Source organism: Rhinopithecus roxellana, chromosome 5 (genome assembly GCF_007565055.1).
Source record: "Rhinopithecus roxellana isolate Shanxi Qingling chromosome 5, ASM756505v1, whole genome shotgun sequence".
Classification (NCBI taxonomy): domain Eukaryota; kingdom Metazoa; phylum Chordata; class Mammalia; order Primates; family Cercopithecidae; genus Rhinopithecus; species Rhinopithecus roxellana.
In genome coordinates this window covers 94999838-95014226 of record NC_044553.1, presented here as the reverse complement: position 1 = coordinate 95014226, position 14389 = coordinate 94999838, and the positions used below count along the sequence as shown (strand labels likewise).

Below are 14389 nucleotides of genomic sequence, written 5' to 3'. Positions count from 1 at the left end.
AGTTAAGACTTTTGGGGCTATTGGGATGGAATGAATATATTTTGCATGTGAGAAGGACACAAATTTTGAAGGCCGGGGCAAAGTTCTATGGTTTGAAAGTGTTCTCCAAAAGTTCATATGTTGGAAACTTAATTGCCATTGAACAGTATTAGGAGGTGGGGCCTTTAATAGGTGACTAGACCCTGAAGGTGCTGCCCTCTTGAAGGGGTTAATACCATTATTGTGGGAGTGAGTTATTGCAGGAGTGGGCTCTTGATAAAAGGATAAGTCCGGCTGCCATTTTCTCTGTCTTGTGCACAGGCTTGCTAGCTATCCATGTGATGTCTTCCACCATGAGATGACCCTTCCCAGAATCTAGCACCATATTCTTGGACTTCCCAGACTCCAGTACCTTGAGCCAAATAAACTCCTGTACTTTATAAATTACCCAGTCTGTAGTATTCTGTTATATCAGTAGAAAATGAACTAAGGCACTGTCAAAAGACCATAAGGACTAATGACATTATATGTTGTATGTATTTAGCTAAATCATCTCCAGAAATCCATAACTTCTAGATAATCCATCATCATAACCTTTAGTCTTACTATCACTGAGAAGTCTTACTCTCATACCAACCAATTTTCCAATTCTCTGATATCAACTAGGTATTTAACAGTTCAATTCTGGGCTGGGCACATTGGATCGTGATTGTAATCCCAGCACTTTGAGAGGCCTGGACAGGCAGATCATGAGTTCAGGAGTTCAAGACCGGCCTGGCTAATATGGTGAAACGCTGTCTGTACTAAAAAAAAAAAAAAAAAATTAGCCAAGCGTGGTTTTGCACACCTGTAATCCCAGCTACTCAGGAGGCTGAGGCAGGAGAATTGCTTGAACCTAGCAGGCGGAGGTTGTAGTGAGCTGAGATCGTGCCACTGCACTCCAGCCTGGGCGACAGAGCAAGACTCCGTCTCAAAAAAAAGAAAAAATTCAATTCTGACACTAAGTCTTAAGAGTTAGCCATATCCCACAGGTTGAGGGCTCAGTCCTAGACTGTTCCTACTTCAGATGCCAGCCTTTGTCATTACCAGTGACTTCAACACATTCAAAAATCTTGGTTCACACATTCCACTCTTTGACAGTGGTTTTTTCTTGCCAGTTTCTTTCTTTCAGTACACACCCTCCAATGAGTCTTTGTCCCTTTCAGGATTCTTCATCCATTGGCCCCATAATTAGTTAGAACTGATTGCTCTTTAACCACCACATGTTCTTATCTTCCTAGCTTACCCAGCTTAGATTCGAGGAACATCACAGTCATTCCTTTAAATACGCCATGGCCCTTTGCCTTTCTGTTCCTCTGTCATACTCATCTAGTTAAATTCAGTTGTCCACTTATGCCATGGCTGTATCTGAGCAGCAGAATATAACTAGAGAAACCTACATACCCATTTTAAGTTACCTCACATGGGGCCTTCAGCACTCCCCAGTAACACTCTACATTTCCTTAATCAGTTTATTATTTGACTCCCTCATGTCTCACACCTTCTACTCTCTTAAAAACATCCAAAACCCCTTCCCTTTACCTCTTATTCTACTGAAAAGTTGGAAGCAACCAGAAGAGAACTAGCCCATCTTCCCAACACCAAATCTACCAAGTTGTTTCTAAGACCAACCTTTCCACCTCTCTACTTATTCACTAGATTCCATTCACTCTCCATTACACAGACTTTGCTTTTCCACTTATCCTATCTCTCTTCTATATCATTACCTTCTCCCTCTGTGCTATATCTATCATTACTGTCAGCATGCAAACACATTTTGGTTTAAGCTTCCAGGTTAAATTAATCCCCTTTGGTCCCCTTGGTCTTTCTCTGCCCCACTTGATAGCTACCTGCTCACATTTATTTTACTCATTATAGTAAAAACCATTGGAAAATTATACCCCCTGTTTTCACTTCCTTATCTCCCATTCTCTTTTAAACCTTGTTAGGGTCAAAGTATTCCATCATATATCATTGCATCAATTTCACATTTTTAAAACAAGTATTATAACAAAAACTGACTTTAAATAGGAATTCAGTAACTATAGAGTGAATGAATATACCTCGATTATGCTGGATGGAGGACTTTTTTTATGCTGTTACATTATTGAGTTTGGGGACATTAGCTACTTTTTCCTAGGTTTTGGGGTGGGGGGTAAAGATATATATGTATATGCAAAAGATTATATAGTATATGGGTGCAGGGTATCAAGAATAAATACTCGAGTACCTATTAACCAGCTTCGCAGACTATTAACAATACTTCTGAAGTCCCCATGTGCCCCTCCTTGCTACCATCTCCCTTCCTCCACAAGTATCCACTGTCCTGAATTTATATGAACTATTTACTTGCTTTTCATTATAATTGTGCCACATATTAAATATGCCCTAATATATTGTTAGGTTTTACACATTTTAATATAAGTGCAGTAATATATATTATTCACAGATGTTTTTTAACTGAACAATGTTTGTGAAATTCATCTGTGACATTGCATGAGGAAATGGTTCACTTAATTTATATGTTATATAGTATATAAGCATAATATACTTCATCTTTCTACAATAAAAAATTTAATTTTAAGTGTTAAAGTGTTACACGCACAGAGAAAAACGTACAAATCCCAAATATAAGCTCAGTGAATTACCACAAAGTAAACATTACAAACCAGTTCAAGAAACAGAGTATGACCAACACTCAAAAGCCACCTTGAGCTCCCTTCTTGTCCTCCCCAAAGGTGACCACTGTCCTCATTCCTAATCAGAGATTTGTTTTACCTGTTTTTGAACTTAGTTAATATCCTTTTGAATTTGACTTTTTTGTCTCAACATTATGTGTATAAGATTCCCCAAGAGACATGTAGCTATAGTTTGTTCCTTTCATTGCCATATAGTATTCTCTTGTATGATATGGCACAATTTATCCACTCTATAGTGGGTGAACATTTGGATTGTTTCCACTTTGGAGCTGTTACAATAATACTGCAGTAAACACTCCTTGGACATATATGTATGCCTGCCTTTCTCATCAGTAGAGTTGCTCAGACAGGACACATAAGTACACTTTAACCATTCTCCTTTTGGTGGATGATTGTGTTGTGCTTCTATGAACATTTGTGTATATGTGTCTAGATGCAAAGTTATAATAGACATTCAGAAGAGTAGATACATAGGAATGTAACTGCTGAATCAGGACACATGTATCTTCAACTTTTTTAGATAATGTAAAATTGTTTTCCAGAGTAATTTATACAAGTTTACAGTCTCACCAAGGGAGTATGCATTTCTTGCTACACATTCTTGCCAACAGTTATTATCTGACTTTACATTTTTTGCCACTTTGGAAGGTGTGTCATGGTTTATTGTGGTTTTAATTTTTGTGTCCCTGATTACTAATAAGATTAAAAATTTGGTTTTTAAATTTTAATTTTTTTCTGCTTATTCTTTAGTGTGGAGATGTACTTTCCTCAAAATGACTCTTGGATTGGTTTGGCACCCCTAAACATTCCTCGCTATGAATTTGGAATATGCGTTTTAGACCAAAAAGTATATGTTATAGGTGGTATTGAAACTAATGTGCGTCCTGGTGTCACTATCAGAAAACATGAAAATTCAGTAGAATGCTGGAATCCTGATACAAATACTTGGACTTCTCTAGAGAGAATGAATGAAAGCCGAAGTACTCTTGGAGTAGTAGTACTTGCAGGAGAACTTTATGCCTTAGGTGGTTATGACGGACAATCTTATTTACAATCTGTAGAGAAGTACATTCCCAAAATAAGAAAATGGCAACCTGTGGCACCAATGACTACAACAAGAAGTTGTTTTGCTGCAGCTGTATTGGATGGAATGATATATGCCATTGGTGGATATGGTCCTGCCCACATGAACAGGTATTTAACTTAATAATTAAATAATATATGTTTGTGGATTTTTAAAAGTCTTATTAGCAATAATTTCTGAGTTTTAAACAATTTCTGTGTATGAATGAACTTCCGGCATTTGGGAAACTTAATCTGCTCCATGGATATAATTGTAATTGTTTTAAATGGGAATTTAATACAAACCTAACAATCAAATCCCTCTCATTAAATTTTACATTCATTAGCTGGGCGAGGTGGCGGGCGCCTGTAGTCCCAGCTACTCAGGAGGCTGAGGCAGGAGAATGGTGTAAACCCGGGAGGCGGAGCTTGCAGTGAGCTGAGATCCGGCCACTGCACTCCAGCCTGGGCGATAGAGTGAGACTCCGTCTCAAAAAAAAAAAAAAAAAAAAAAAAAAAAAAATTTTACATTCATTCAGTATAAATGGACTAGATTTTAAAACTCAGAAACCTAAAAATAAGATGAAGTTAGACAACTTTAGATTTTGTGTGGTGTGTACATCTATGTGCACGGTATGTAAATTGTCTCGTATTGCTTAATAGAATAAAGAAGTAGAAATTTAATTCCTGTATGTCTATACAATATTATAATGCATCATAAACTTAAAACCTTATTTAAATATTCCTTTCTGAATTTTTTTCTGTAATCATACATATATCATCAGGTATTTGACTTGTGCTGGAGTTTGAATTTGTGATATCTGTATTCTGTAGTATTATCTGAATAAAGGAGAAATATATATGAGAAAATAAAAGTATGAAGTAACTAGTTATATGAGAAATTAATAATAATTCTGAACCTTTATTGAAAATTGATGTTCCAAAGGTTTTATCTTTGGTCAGGTGTGGCAGTTCATGCCTGTAATCCCAATACTTTGGGAGTCTGACGTGGGAGGATTGCTTGAGCCCAGGAGGTTGAGGCTGCAGTGAGCCTTGAATGCACTACTACACTCCAGCCTGGGCAACAGAGTGAGACCCTGTCTCAAAAAAAAAAGAAAGAAAGAAAGAAAGAAAAGAAAAGATTGTATATTTAATAGTAATTAGAGTGGTTTGTGTTATTTTGATTGTAAGTATTTTAATGAGAGATCATACAGTCAGCCCTCCATATCCATGGGTTCTACATCCACAGATTCAACCAACTGTGGATCAAAAATATTTGAAAAAAATTACAATAATAAAAAACAAAATAATACAGTATAACAGCTATTTGCATAGTATCATAAGTAATCTAGAGATGATTTAAAGTATACAGGAGGATATGTGTAGCTTATATGCAAATATTATACTGTTTTATATAAGGAACTTGAGTATCTGCAGATTTTGGTATCCTTGGGATGGGGTGGATCCTGGAACTCATCCTCTACAAATGCCATGGTTTGTTTACTGCGAAAATGATGGCACAACAGCATTTCATCTGTAAATTTTTACTTCAATTGAAGCCAAAGTATTCCTCCTTTTATTTATTTATTTATTTATTGCCCTTAGTTGAAGGAAAAATATTTGGGACATAGACATGCATTTCTATTCTTTGAAAAATTTCTGGCCAAAATTTGTAAGATAAAAGGGTAAGTATTTTAAATTTGATTATCTTGAAAGTCTTGCTGCAGTTCATCAACTCTTCTTCAATGATTTTGGTCTAATAGATTCTACCCCGGAGTTCTTTCAGAAACATTGTTACCCAGTCTCTATTATGAACTCCAGAATAGTGTCACAGCCTGTTAAATGCTTATGGTTTTTTCAGGAAATTAGGTTAGGACCAGAACAAGCCCAGCAATCTTACCTCCCTGCCTTTGTGCCCCTTCAGAGGAAACCATAGTCTTAAACAGCTGCTAGAATTTTCTAGGGAAGCCTTTTTGAAAATTCTAATTTAATTTGGATTCCATAATGCAGCTTGGAAATGCCACAGGTTCTCTGGAACACAGCCTTGACTCAAATTCCTGAGTACTCCTAAATCACCCTGAGATTATATGATTAGCCAGTTTGTGCTATGCAATCTACAGTGATTGCTTTGCAGTAAGCCACATGAATTCTCCAGTGAGGGGAAAAAACAAAACAAAACAAAACAGGTTCCCCCCCCTTCCTCTTCTCTTTCCCTTAACTGTATAGAAGATCCTAAAAACCTCTATATTCAAGCCAGGCATGGGGGCATGTACCTTTACTCCTAGCTACTCAGGAGACTGAGGCAGAAAGATCACTTTAGTCCCGGAATTTGAGACCGCAGTGAGCTATGCTTGTGCCACTGCACTCCAGCCTAGGTGACAGAGCGAGACCTGTCTCTAAAATAAACAAATAAAGTTTAGGAACAAAAAAAAATCTGGCCGGTGTGGTGGCTCACGCCTGTAGTCCCAGCACTTTGGGAGGCCGAGACGGCTGGATCACGAGGTCAGGAGATCAAGAGCATCCTGGCTAACACAGTGAAACCCCGTCTCTACTAAAAAAATACAAAAAACTAGCCGGGCGAGGTGGCGGGCGGCTGTAGTCCCAGCTACTCGGGAGGCTGAGACGGGAGAATGGCGTGTACCCGGGAGGCGGAGCTTGCAGTGAGCCGAGATCGCGCCACCTCACGCCAGCCTGGGTGACAAAGCGAGACCCCGTCTCAAAAAAAAAAAAAAAAAAATCTGTATTCAATTAGTGGTTTTCAAAGTCACGTGCATACTCATTTGACTTTATTCTTACATGAATCCCTTGAGGTTGCACTATCCTCATTTTTGCAGGTGAGAGGAAATGACTTATTCAGGATTACACAAATCCACAGCAGTAGAGCTAAGGTTCATTCAGCCCTAGGTGTACAGAATTAGTAGTTGAACCCAGGTTTTCTGACTCCAAGTTCTGTGCTCTTAATATACTTTGCTGCTTGCACAATATAATGGAATAGCATATGGAATTGCACCCTGTTTACAAGGTAAGCTTTTATCCTTGCAATCTTATCAGCAAAACCTAAGCATTTGTGGCAGACTACTCTTATTTAATATCTCTCTATTACGTGAACTTTTAAAGCTGTAGTGGGTTTTAGTTTTGCTTGGACAGGAAGAATGACACAAAAGATCTGTAAATTAATTTTTTTTTAAAAATATTTGCAGTGTGGAGCGTTATGATCCAAGTAAGGACTCCTGGGAGATGGTTGCATCCATGGCAGATAAAAGGATTCACTTTGGCGTGGGTGTCATGCTAGGCTTTATTTTTGTGGTGGGTGGACATAATGGAGTCTCACATTTGTCCAGCATTGAAAGATACGATCCTCATCAAAATCAGTGGACTGTGTGTAGACCAATGAAAGAACCTAGAACAGGTAATAAAATTTTATTAATTTCCAAACGTATAAGGCAGTGTTTTCTATAATGATGTAATTGCAATAATAGTTCCTTGGAATATAGCAGTAGGAATATTACTTGTCCAGAAAAAAAAAAAAAAACTTGTATGTGGTAAACTTGAAAGACAATTAGCTAGACAAAAGTATATAGATTTCTTATGACTTTTATATGCCAGTGTGCATATTATGGTTTCTCAAACTTGCTGAATACATTTTGGGAAATGCTTATACTGGAGTGTATATTTATAGAAGCTCTTTTTGTCCATGTAACAAATGTCATCTCTTCATATGTTACATATATACAACTCTTGGATTGTTCTGTTTTGTTTTCTATTGTACATCAGTAATCTGTATGTTCACTTTCAAATGTTCTTTCTTCCCCAAGGGGTATAGTTGATCAAAAAAGTTGGATTTCAGAGTTCATAGAAAAAAAACAAATCCACTCTTGTGGTTTGGGAGAAATCGTTTTCTTTGAACTCAAACTCATCATTTTAAGGGAAAGGTTTTAAGATACTGATGGAAATGCTTTAGGGAGCACTCCTCATACAGGTTGAATATTTCCTATCCAAAATGCTTAGGACCAGAAGTGTTTCAGGTTTTGGATTTGGGATTTTGGAATATTTGCACTATGCTTACCAGGTTGAGCATGCCAAGTTCAAAAACCCTAAAGTGTGAAATGCTTAAGTGAACACTTTCTTTGAGTATCATATGGTTCTCAAAAAGTTTCAGATGTTGGGCCAGGCACAGTGTGGCTCACGCCTGTAATCCCAGCACTTTGGGAGGCCGAGGTGGGAGGATTGCTTGAGGTCAGGAGTTCAAGACCAGCCTGGGCAACATGGTGAAACCTCGTCTCTACTAAAAATACAAAATTAGCCTGGCATGGTGGCACATGCCTATAGTGTCAGCTACTTGGGAGGCTGAGGCATAAGAATTACTTGAACCGAGATCGTGCCACTGCACTCTAGCTTGGGAGACAGAGTGAGACTCCGTCTCAAAAAAAAAAAGTTTCAGATGTTGGAGCACTTTGGATTTCATATTTTTGGGTATTGGATGTTCAACCTATATTTATGATTAAAGAATCTCTTGAAACAAACATGCAAGAGAAACTGAAAGGACAAGTTGAAATGAACTATTTTAGTGTTTACTATAATTTGTTTCTTTCGTATCCTTGAGAGGGAAAGCCACAGAAATAATGAGAACTTAAAAAATTGGGGTAAACTGTTTCTTTTTAGAACTATATACGATAATATCTAAAGTAGAATTTTTTGAAGCATAAATTATGTCATTTAATATATTTTAAATATTTCAGTGTATTTGGAAACCTCATAAAATGATTTTTCTAGAATGAAATGAAATTTGAAAAAAAAAAAGCCTATGGAAAGATATATACTCTGTTTTCCTTTAGTGAAGGGGAAGGAAGAGTAGAATTAGAGAGGAGAGGTAAAGGAAGACTTCAACTCTTGCTTTTATTTTAGTTTAGTTTTTAGACAGGGCCCTACTTTGTCGAGCCAGGTAGGGATGCAGTGGTACAGTCATAGCTCACTGCTGCCTCAAACTTTTGGCCTCCAGCCATCCTCCCACCTCAATAACTCTTATTTTATTTTAAGGATTTTATTTTTCCATCAAGCGCATATTGCTCCAGTAGGCACCCATACCCACAGGAGATATGTTCCAAGAACCCTGGTGGACTGAAGCTTCAGATAGTACCAAACCCTATTTATATAATGTTTTTTCCTATACATATATATCTATGATAAGGTTTAGTTTGTAAATTAGGCAGAGTGAGAGATTAGGGACAACAATAATAGAACAATTGTTACAATATATTGTAATAAAAGTTACGTGGATGTGGTCTCCCTCAAAATATCTTACTGTACAGTATTCCCTATTTTCTAGTCATGGTTGACTGCAGGTAACTGAAAGCATGGAAAGCAAAAACTCAGATAAGGGGATGACTAGTGTATATTGGTTGTATAATATAATTAATAATAGATTGTTAAAATGTCTTTTAATAAAACATTAAAATACAAATTTATTTTTAGTGAGAAAAAGTATACTTCACGGTTAACATGTTTCTTCTTTTTGCTACCCTCTCCTAGGAGTTGGTGCTGCTGTGATCGATAACTACCTTTATGTCGTCGGTGGTCACTCAGGGTCTTCCTATCTGAATACAGTGCAGAAATATGATCCTATCTCAGATATGTGGCTGGATTCAGCTGGCATGATATACTGTCGCTGCAATTTTGGGTTAACTGCACTTTGACAAATGTGAACTCTCGGAAATAGTATGGTGGTGAAACTTGTACTGCATGAACAGATGGCCCAGTTTTCTGAAACCCACAAGCTGCATTGCTTTCTTTTTAACTTGAAGTGGCATGAAGACTCAAAGTTTTGTTGGGTACTTTTAATTGACAAGTAGTTTTGGTTGCTCTTGATGACACAGTAAATCAATAATCAAAAAGAAAAAAGAGGGAAAAAAAAAAGTAAAGACCCTGTCAATTGAATTGTGCACTTTTTCTGCGAAGACTGAGATATACTAGTTTTATGTTCGTAAGTGTACGTGTAGAGAAAACGTTGCTGCTTTTTTTTTTTTTTTTTTTTAATTTCTAGCTCTCCTTCCCTGATACCATGATTTACTAGGATGAGCGATGCTTTAGGTGCTGGAGTGTATTGAATGAATGGACAGAATGCTGATACTGCTTCTTGGATGTAAACGCTTCACATTTTTCATTTGTTTTAAAACAAATAAAGGGCTGCTTTTTATTTTGGTACTTTTAAGGGTTGTAAATAACATGCCATAATGAATACTCTTCCTGCTAAATGGTTTTAGGGCTAGGGATGTAATAAATTTTTAAGACAATTGCTTTTATTATCATGATATTTGGGGCCCTATTTTAGGAAGTCAGATATTTACTGTTTATGCCTTTTGTATATGGACAGGTTAACGCTGGATGAATTTAATTACCTGTCTGTGCTATGGTTAGCATGGATAGGAGTTTAAGTATATCAGTTGTTTCAGTTTTTCTTCAGTAGTACAGCAGGCTTTCCAGTGCTGATGTAAATATTTGAGCAGTGTTTAGTACCATTCTTAGTGCATATTAATTTTTTTCATATATCCTTATAATAATTTTAGTTTTTTAAGATCTTTGCTTTTTCATAGCGTTCAGATATAAAAATGGTGCTAACTGTAGGATTTGTAACAAGGCTGTAACTGATGTCCTATTGGATGTTCAGTATGAGATATGCATGACATGTTTTGATAGTCTTTTGCATTTTTAATGGCTTGATTCATTTGTGCTTATTAAAAATGTTAGTGATTACACTAATGTTAACATCCAAAAATCATCAAGCATTGTTATGCTTTTCATGGTTCCTGAATAGTGATTTAAAGAAAGTTACACTTTTGATCTTCTTTCTTCTTGTGCTAGATATTACATGTCCTTCTTAAAAACAGAAATATATGCATTAAATATAAAGCACTAGGCAGTTATGCATTACTTTGTACATTTCTTAGGTAACTGAATATTTTAATGTTATTGAGGAAAACTGGAACTCAATGTTTACTTGAGTAATGGTTCTAAGTTGAGTTCTACTTTGATTAAAGAAATGATCTTTTAAAGTGAAATTATTTGCTGTAGCCAGTGACAGCTTATTTAAAGGAAGTGGTTAATTTATTTGATTTTAGCATGTTTTAGTAAATGTCTGTTAGTCTTAAACACATTCACTTGCATTTTATTATGATGTTGGTACTTGCATTTTGGAACTATAGTCATTTGATTTTCTTTTCCTTGATTTTTTTTTTAAACCTGTCTGTGATCTCCTTATAAAGTCTCCTCAAGACCAGTGTATAATTTTTCCTAAGAAAAAAATTGATATTATATTCTTAAGTGCCATAATGTTCTAGACTATTGTTAAGAAGCCATTTGTAATGATAAAACATAGGTTCATTTGTTAGTATATATGTTTATTTCTTGAATACTATAGCCAGGCAATTTACAGTTCTTTGTTCTTCCATAAACTGCCAGTTGTAGATTTGAATATATACTACAAAACTATGTAAAATCATTTTTAATCATAAACGTAGTATCATGCTTTATGAATATTTGCACAGATTATAAAACCTTGCAAGTGATTTTTAGTCTCTTCTAATTTAGAACTCAACAGGAGCAACTAATATGACTGATAGTCTGAGTATTTTCTATGTTGCTTGTCTGAATAACATAATAATATATAGCAATAACTTTTTCATTGATTTGAATAAATCTATTGCATAGAAATAGGTGCACTATTGTAGTTGGCCCAGACTTTAAAGAACAGCAATTTAAAATAGATTCATCACATATTTAGTTTTAAATTCCCAATTCAGTTTTCTTTGTTTATAGCAATTAAATTATTAAATATATCCTCTTATACTATTTTTAATCCCCTATTCCCAAAAGATAAGGGAATTTGAAAGACTATGGAAAATGAATTTAGGACAGGTGCGGTGGCTCATGCCTGTAATCTCAGCACTTGGAGAAGCCGAGGCAGGTGTATCACCTGAGATCAGGAGTTCGAGACCAGCCTGGCCAACATGGTGAAACCCTGTCTGTATTAAAAATACAAAAAAATTAGCTGGTCATTGTGGCAGGTGCCTGTAACCCCAGCTACTTGGGAGGCTGAGGCAGGAGAATCACTTGAACCCAGGAGGCAGGGGTTGTAGTGAGTCAAGCTTGCACCATAGTACTCCAGCTTGGGCAACAAGAGTGAAACTCCGCCTCAAAAAATACAAAAAAAAGAAAGAAAATGATTTTAATTATAAACACATCTATACATTGTATTTTAACGTTTTACTCATGTATCATCTCCACTATCAAATTAGTGTATAATCATTTGGTAAAATAGATCAAAAACATATACTGGTCATTGTTTTTGAAAAATCTAAATTTCATCTTGATGAAGACTAAATGTGAAATATCTTGGGCAGTAGTAGGAGCCATACACCAGTGAACAAATTATGAAAATCTGTGAAGGGAAGAGGAAAAATGTTCAAAATTTATAAGTATATTTATTTTAGAATTGCTTAACCTACTGTACTATTCGTAGCAACCAGAGCTACTAATCTGACCTGACAACTAGTATGTTTACATTAGCGCCTTCTTTTACAAATTTGTGAGAAGTTTCATTGTGAACACTCTGCTGACAAATTGTGACTTTAAAGCCACATGTTTCTAATGTTAAAAAGGACCAAAATGTTTGGTTATAAATCCTCATGATTAAAAGTATTAGAAATAATTATACATATTCAGGCACGAAGAGAAAAGCTATTTAAGATTTCCCAGAAATATTTTGGAAAAGAGCAGCACTGGGAAATAGAAATTAATGCAATCGGTTGCAAGATACTTGCCTTCTATAATTATAACGACTTAATCTGTTAGGCACCTTTGGCTATTCAATAATCATGGATGTTGTAATAGAATGTAAGTGACTTTTAATGTAGCTCCAAGGATATTTACAAATTCTATGTTATTGCTGTTATTGTTTTAAATATGAGTGAATATTAAACTATAGGAAGTGGTATCAAGTGATAGGAAAATGGCATTAGGTTTTGAAATTTTATTTTGATAATCTGATACATACAGAGGGTTTACTATATGTATGAGACATTCTGTTAGATGCTGTGGGAGCTAGAGAGATAAGATAGACTCTTTTTCACCCAAAGAGAGTAAAATATAGTGGGAGAGACCCTAATAACTATTTTGGTGAAGGATGAATCTAATTCCTTATCTCTGACATCATAAGAAGTAATTAGAGACCTAGTTTATGCATAAGCAATTCCTTAGGGTCCAATTAGGTTTTATTGGCATGAAAAAGAAATATTTAAAAACCTAATATTTATAGAACTCCAAATCTCCTAGAATTGGATAATGTATTTTCTAGCAAGAAAACTATAGACATTTTAAATACATATATTTCCTGTAGTATCAAGGCTCTGGCTGACTTTGAGAGAAATATATGTACATGTCGTGTTTATTTTCAGTTTTGGTGTTGGATTCCTAGTATTGTCACCTAAGTGCTCATTTTCAGGAAAATCAGATTCTACAATAAACACTTACTGCTTAAAGTTCAGTAAACTTGTGATAACCTCATAACCTCTGTAGTCTAAAAGTTAAGGAATTATAAGATGTCACATGTCGAGTTAACATCCAGTTCTACTTCTTAACCTTTTTTCCCTTTGTAAACAGCACTTTAATTAGACATGATTTAATTAGATAACAGTTATTCTATGGCTGGATATGCACTGGATTTTCACTTACAGTACATTGGTTTGGTGTTAATACACATTTGAAAAGAGTGAGGAATACAATACATTTTTAATACAATAGGTTTACAAATTTTCCTACTGGTGTGAATATGGAGTCAAATAAAAATCCAGTTTACATCTCTGCAGAGAGAAAAATTGTTATCCATATGTCTTTTATATTATACATCTTTAACTAGAGATAATTTATTGTTAATTTTGTCAAGTTACCATGTGTAAGTCCCATTTATTTTTAAATACTAAGCAAAAAGTTCCAAGTTTGCCTTAAAATACAAGTGAAATTAAAGAACTGGATGATAATGCCTATATTTTTGCCTTATGAATTGTGCTGTGTATTATAAACCAGCAACGGTTTTGATTTTAACAGGATTCTGAAATTTTGTAGCTGTAGAGTACTAATATTTGTACTCTTCTTGCAAAGAATGTGATCTAGTTGTGGTAGTTTAAATGTTTTTGTATGTGTATTTTACCTCTGAACATGTAACTTTTTAGCATCAGGGTTTTATTTTATTTATGTTTACATACTAAAGTGTCATTTAACTAGTTGAGAATTGTATTCTTTTTTTTATTTTAAAGGTTATTTGTGTATATTATTGTGGTAATGTTCTGTAATTGTTATGGTTAAATTTCATTTAATGTAAAATCTTTAAAATAAAAATGAAAAATCTACTTTGTATATGTCATATGATAATTGTGAACTGAACCAAGCTAACTTTGTCATGCTCATCTCTTAGGGTTTTATGCATAGATAGGTAGTAGCCATAGAGTAGCCACACCTTTACATCCTCATTAGCAGGTTACAGTGAAAACCTGTTTTAGGCCAGGCCTGGTGCAGTGACTCATGTCTGTAATCCTAGCACTTTGGGAGGCTGATGCGGG

At 35.4% G+C, this 14389-nt stretch overlaps 1 protein-coding gene across 3 annotated transcripts in view; it reads left to right on the top strand.

Annotated features, from left to right (window-relative positions):
- The window catches only part of KLHL28 (kelch like family member 28), a 39715-nt gene extending 25536 nt beyond the window's left edge, over positions 1-14179 (top strand). For 2 of the 3 annotated variants that reach the window (XM_010380446.2, XM_010380447.2), the window contains exons 3-5: positions 3468-3911; positions 6980-7188; positions 9309-9670. In XM_010380446.2, coding sequence (XP_010378748.1) covers positions 3468-3911; positions 6980-7188; positions 9309-9472 — 817 coding nt within the window. In that variant the 3' untranslated portion in view covers positions 9473-9670. Of the gene's footprint in view, positions 1-3467; positions 3912-6979; positions 7189-9308 lie in introns of all 3 variants that reach the window. The other variant, XM_010380445.2, reaches the window with a different exon arrangement.
- The last annotated feature ends 210 nt before the right edge of the window (positions 14180-14389 follow it).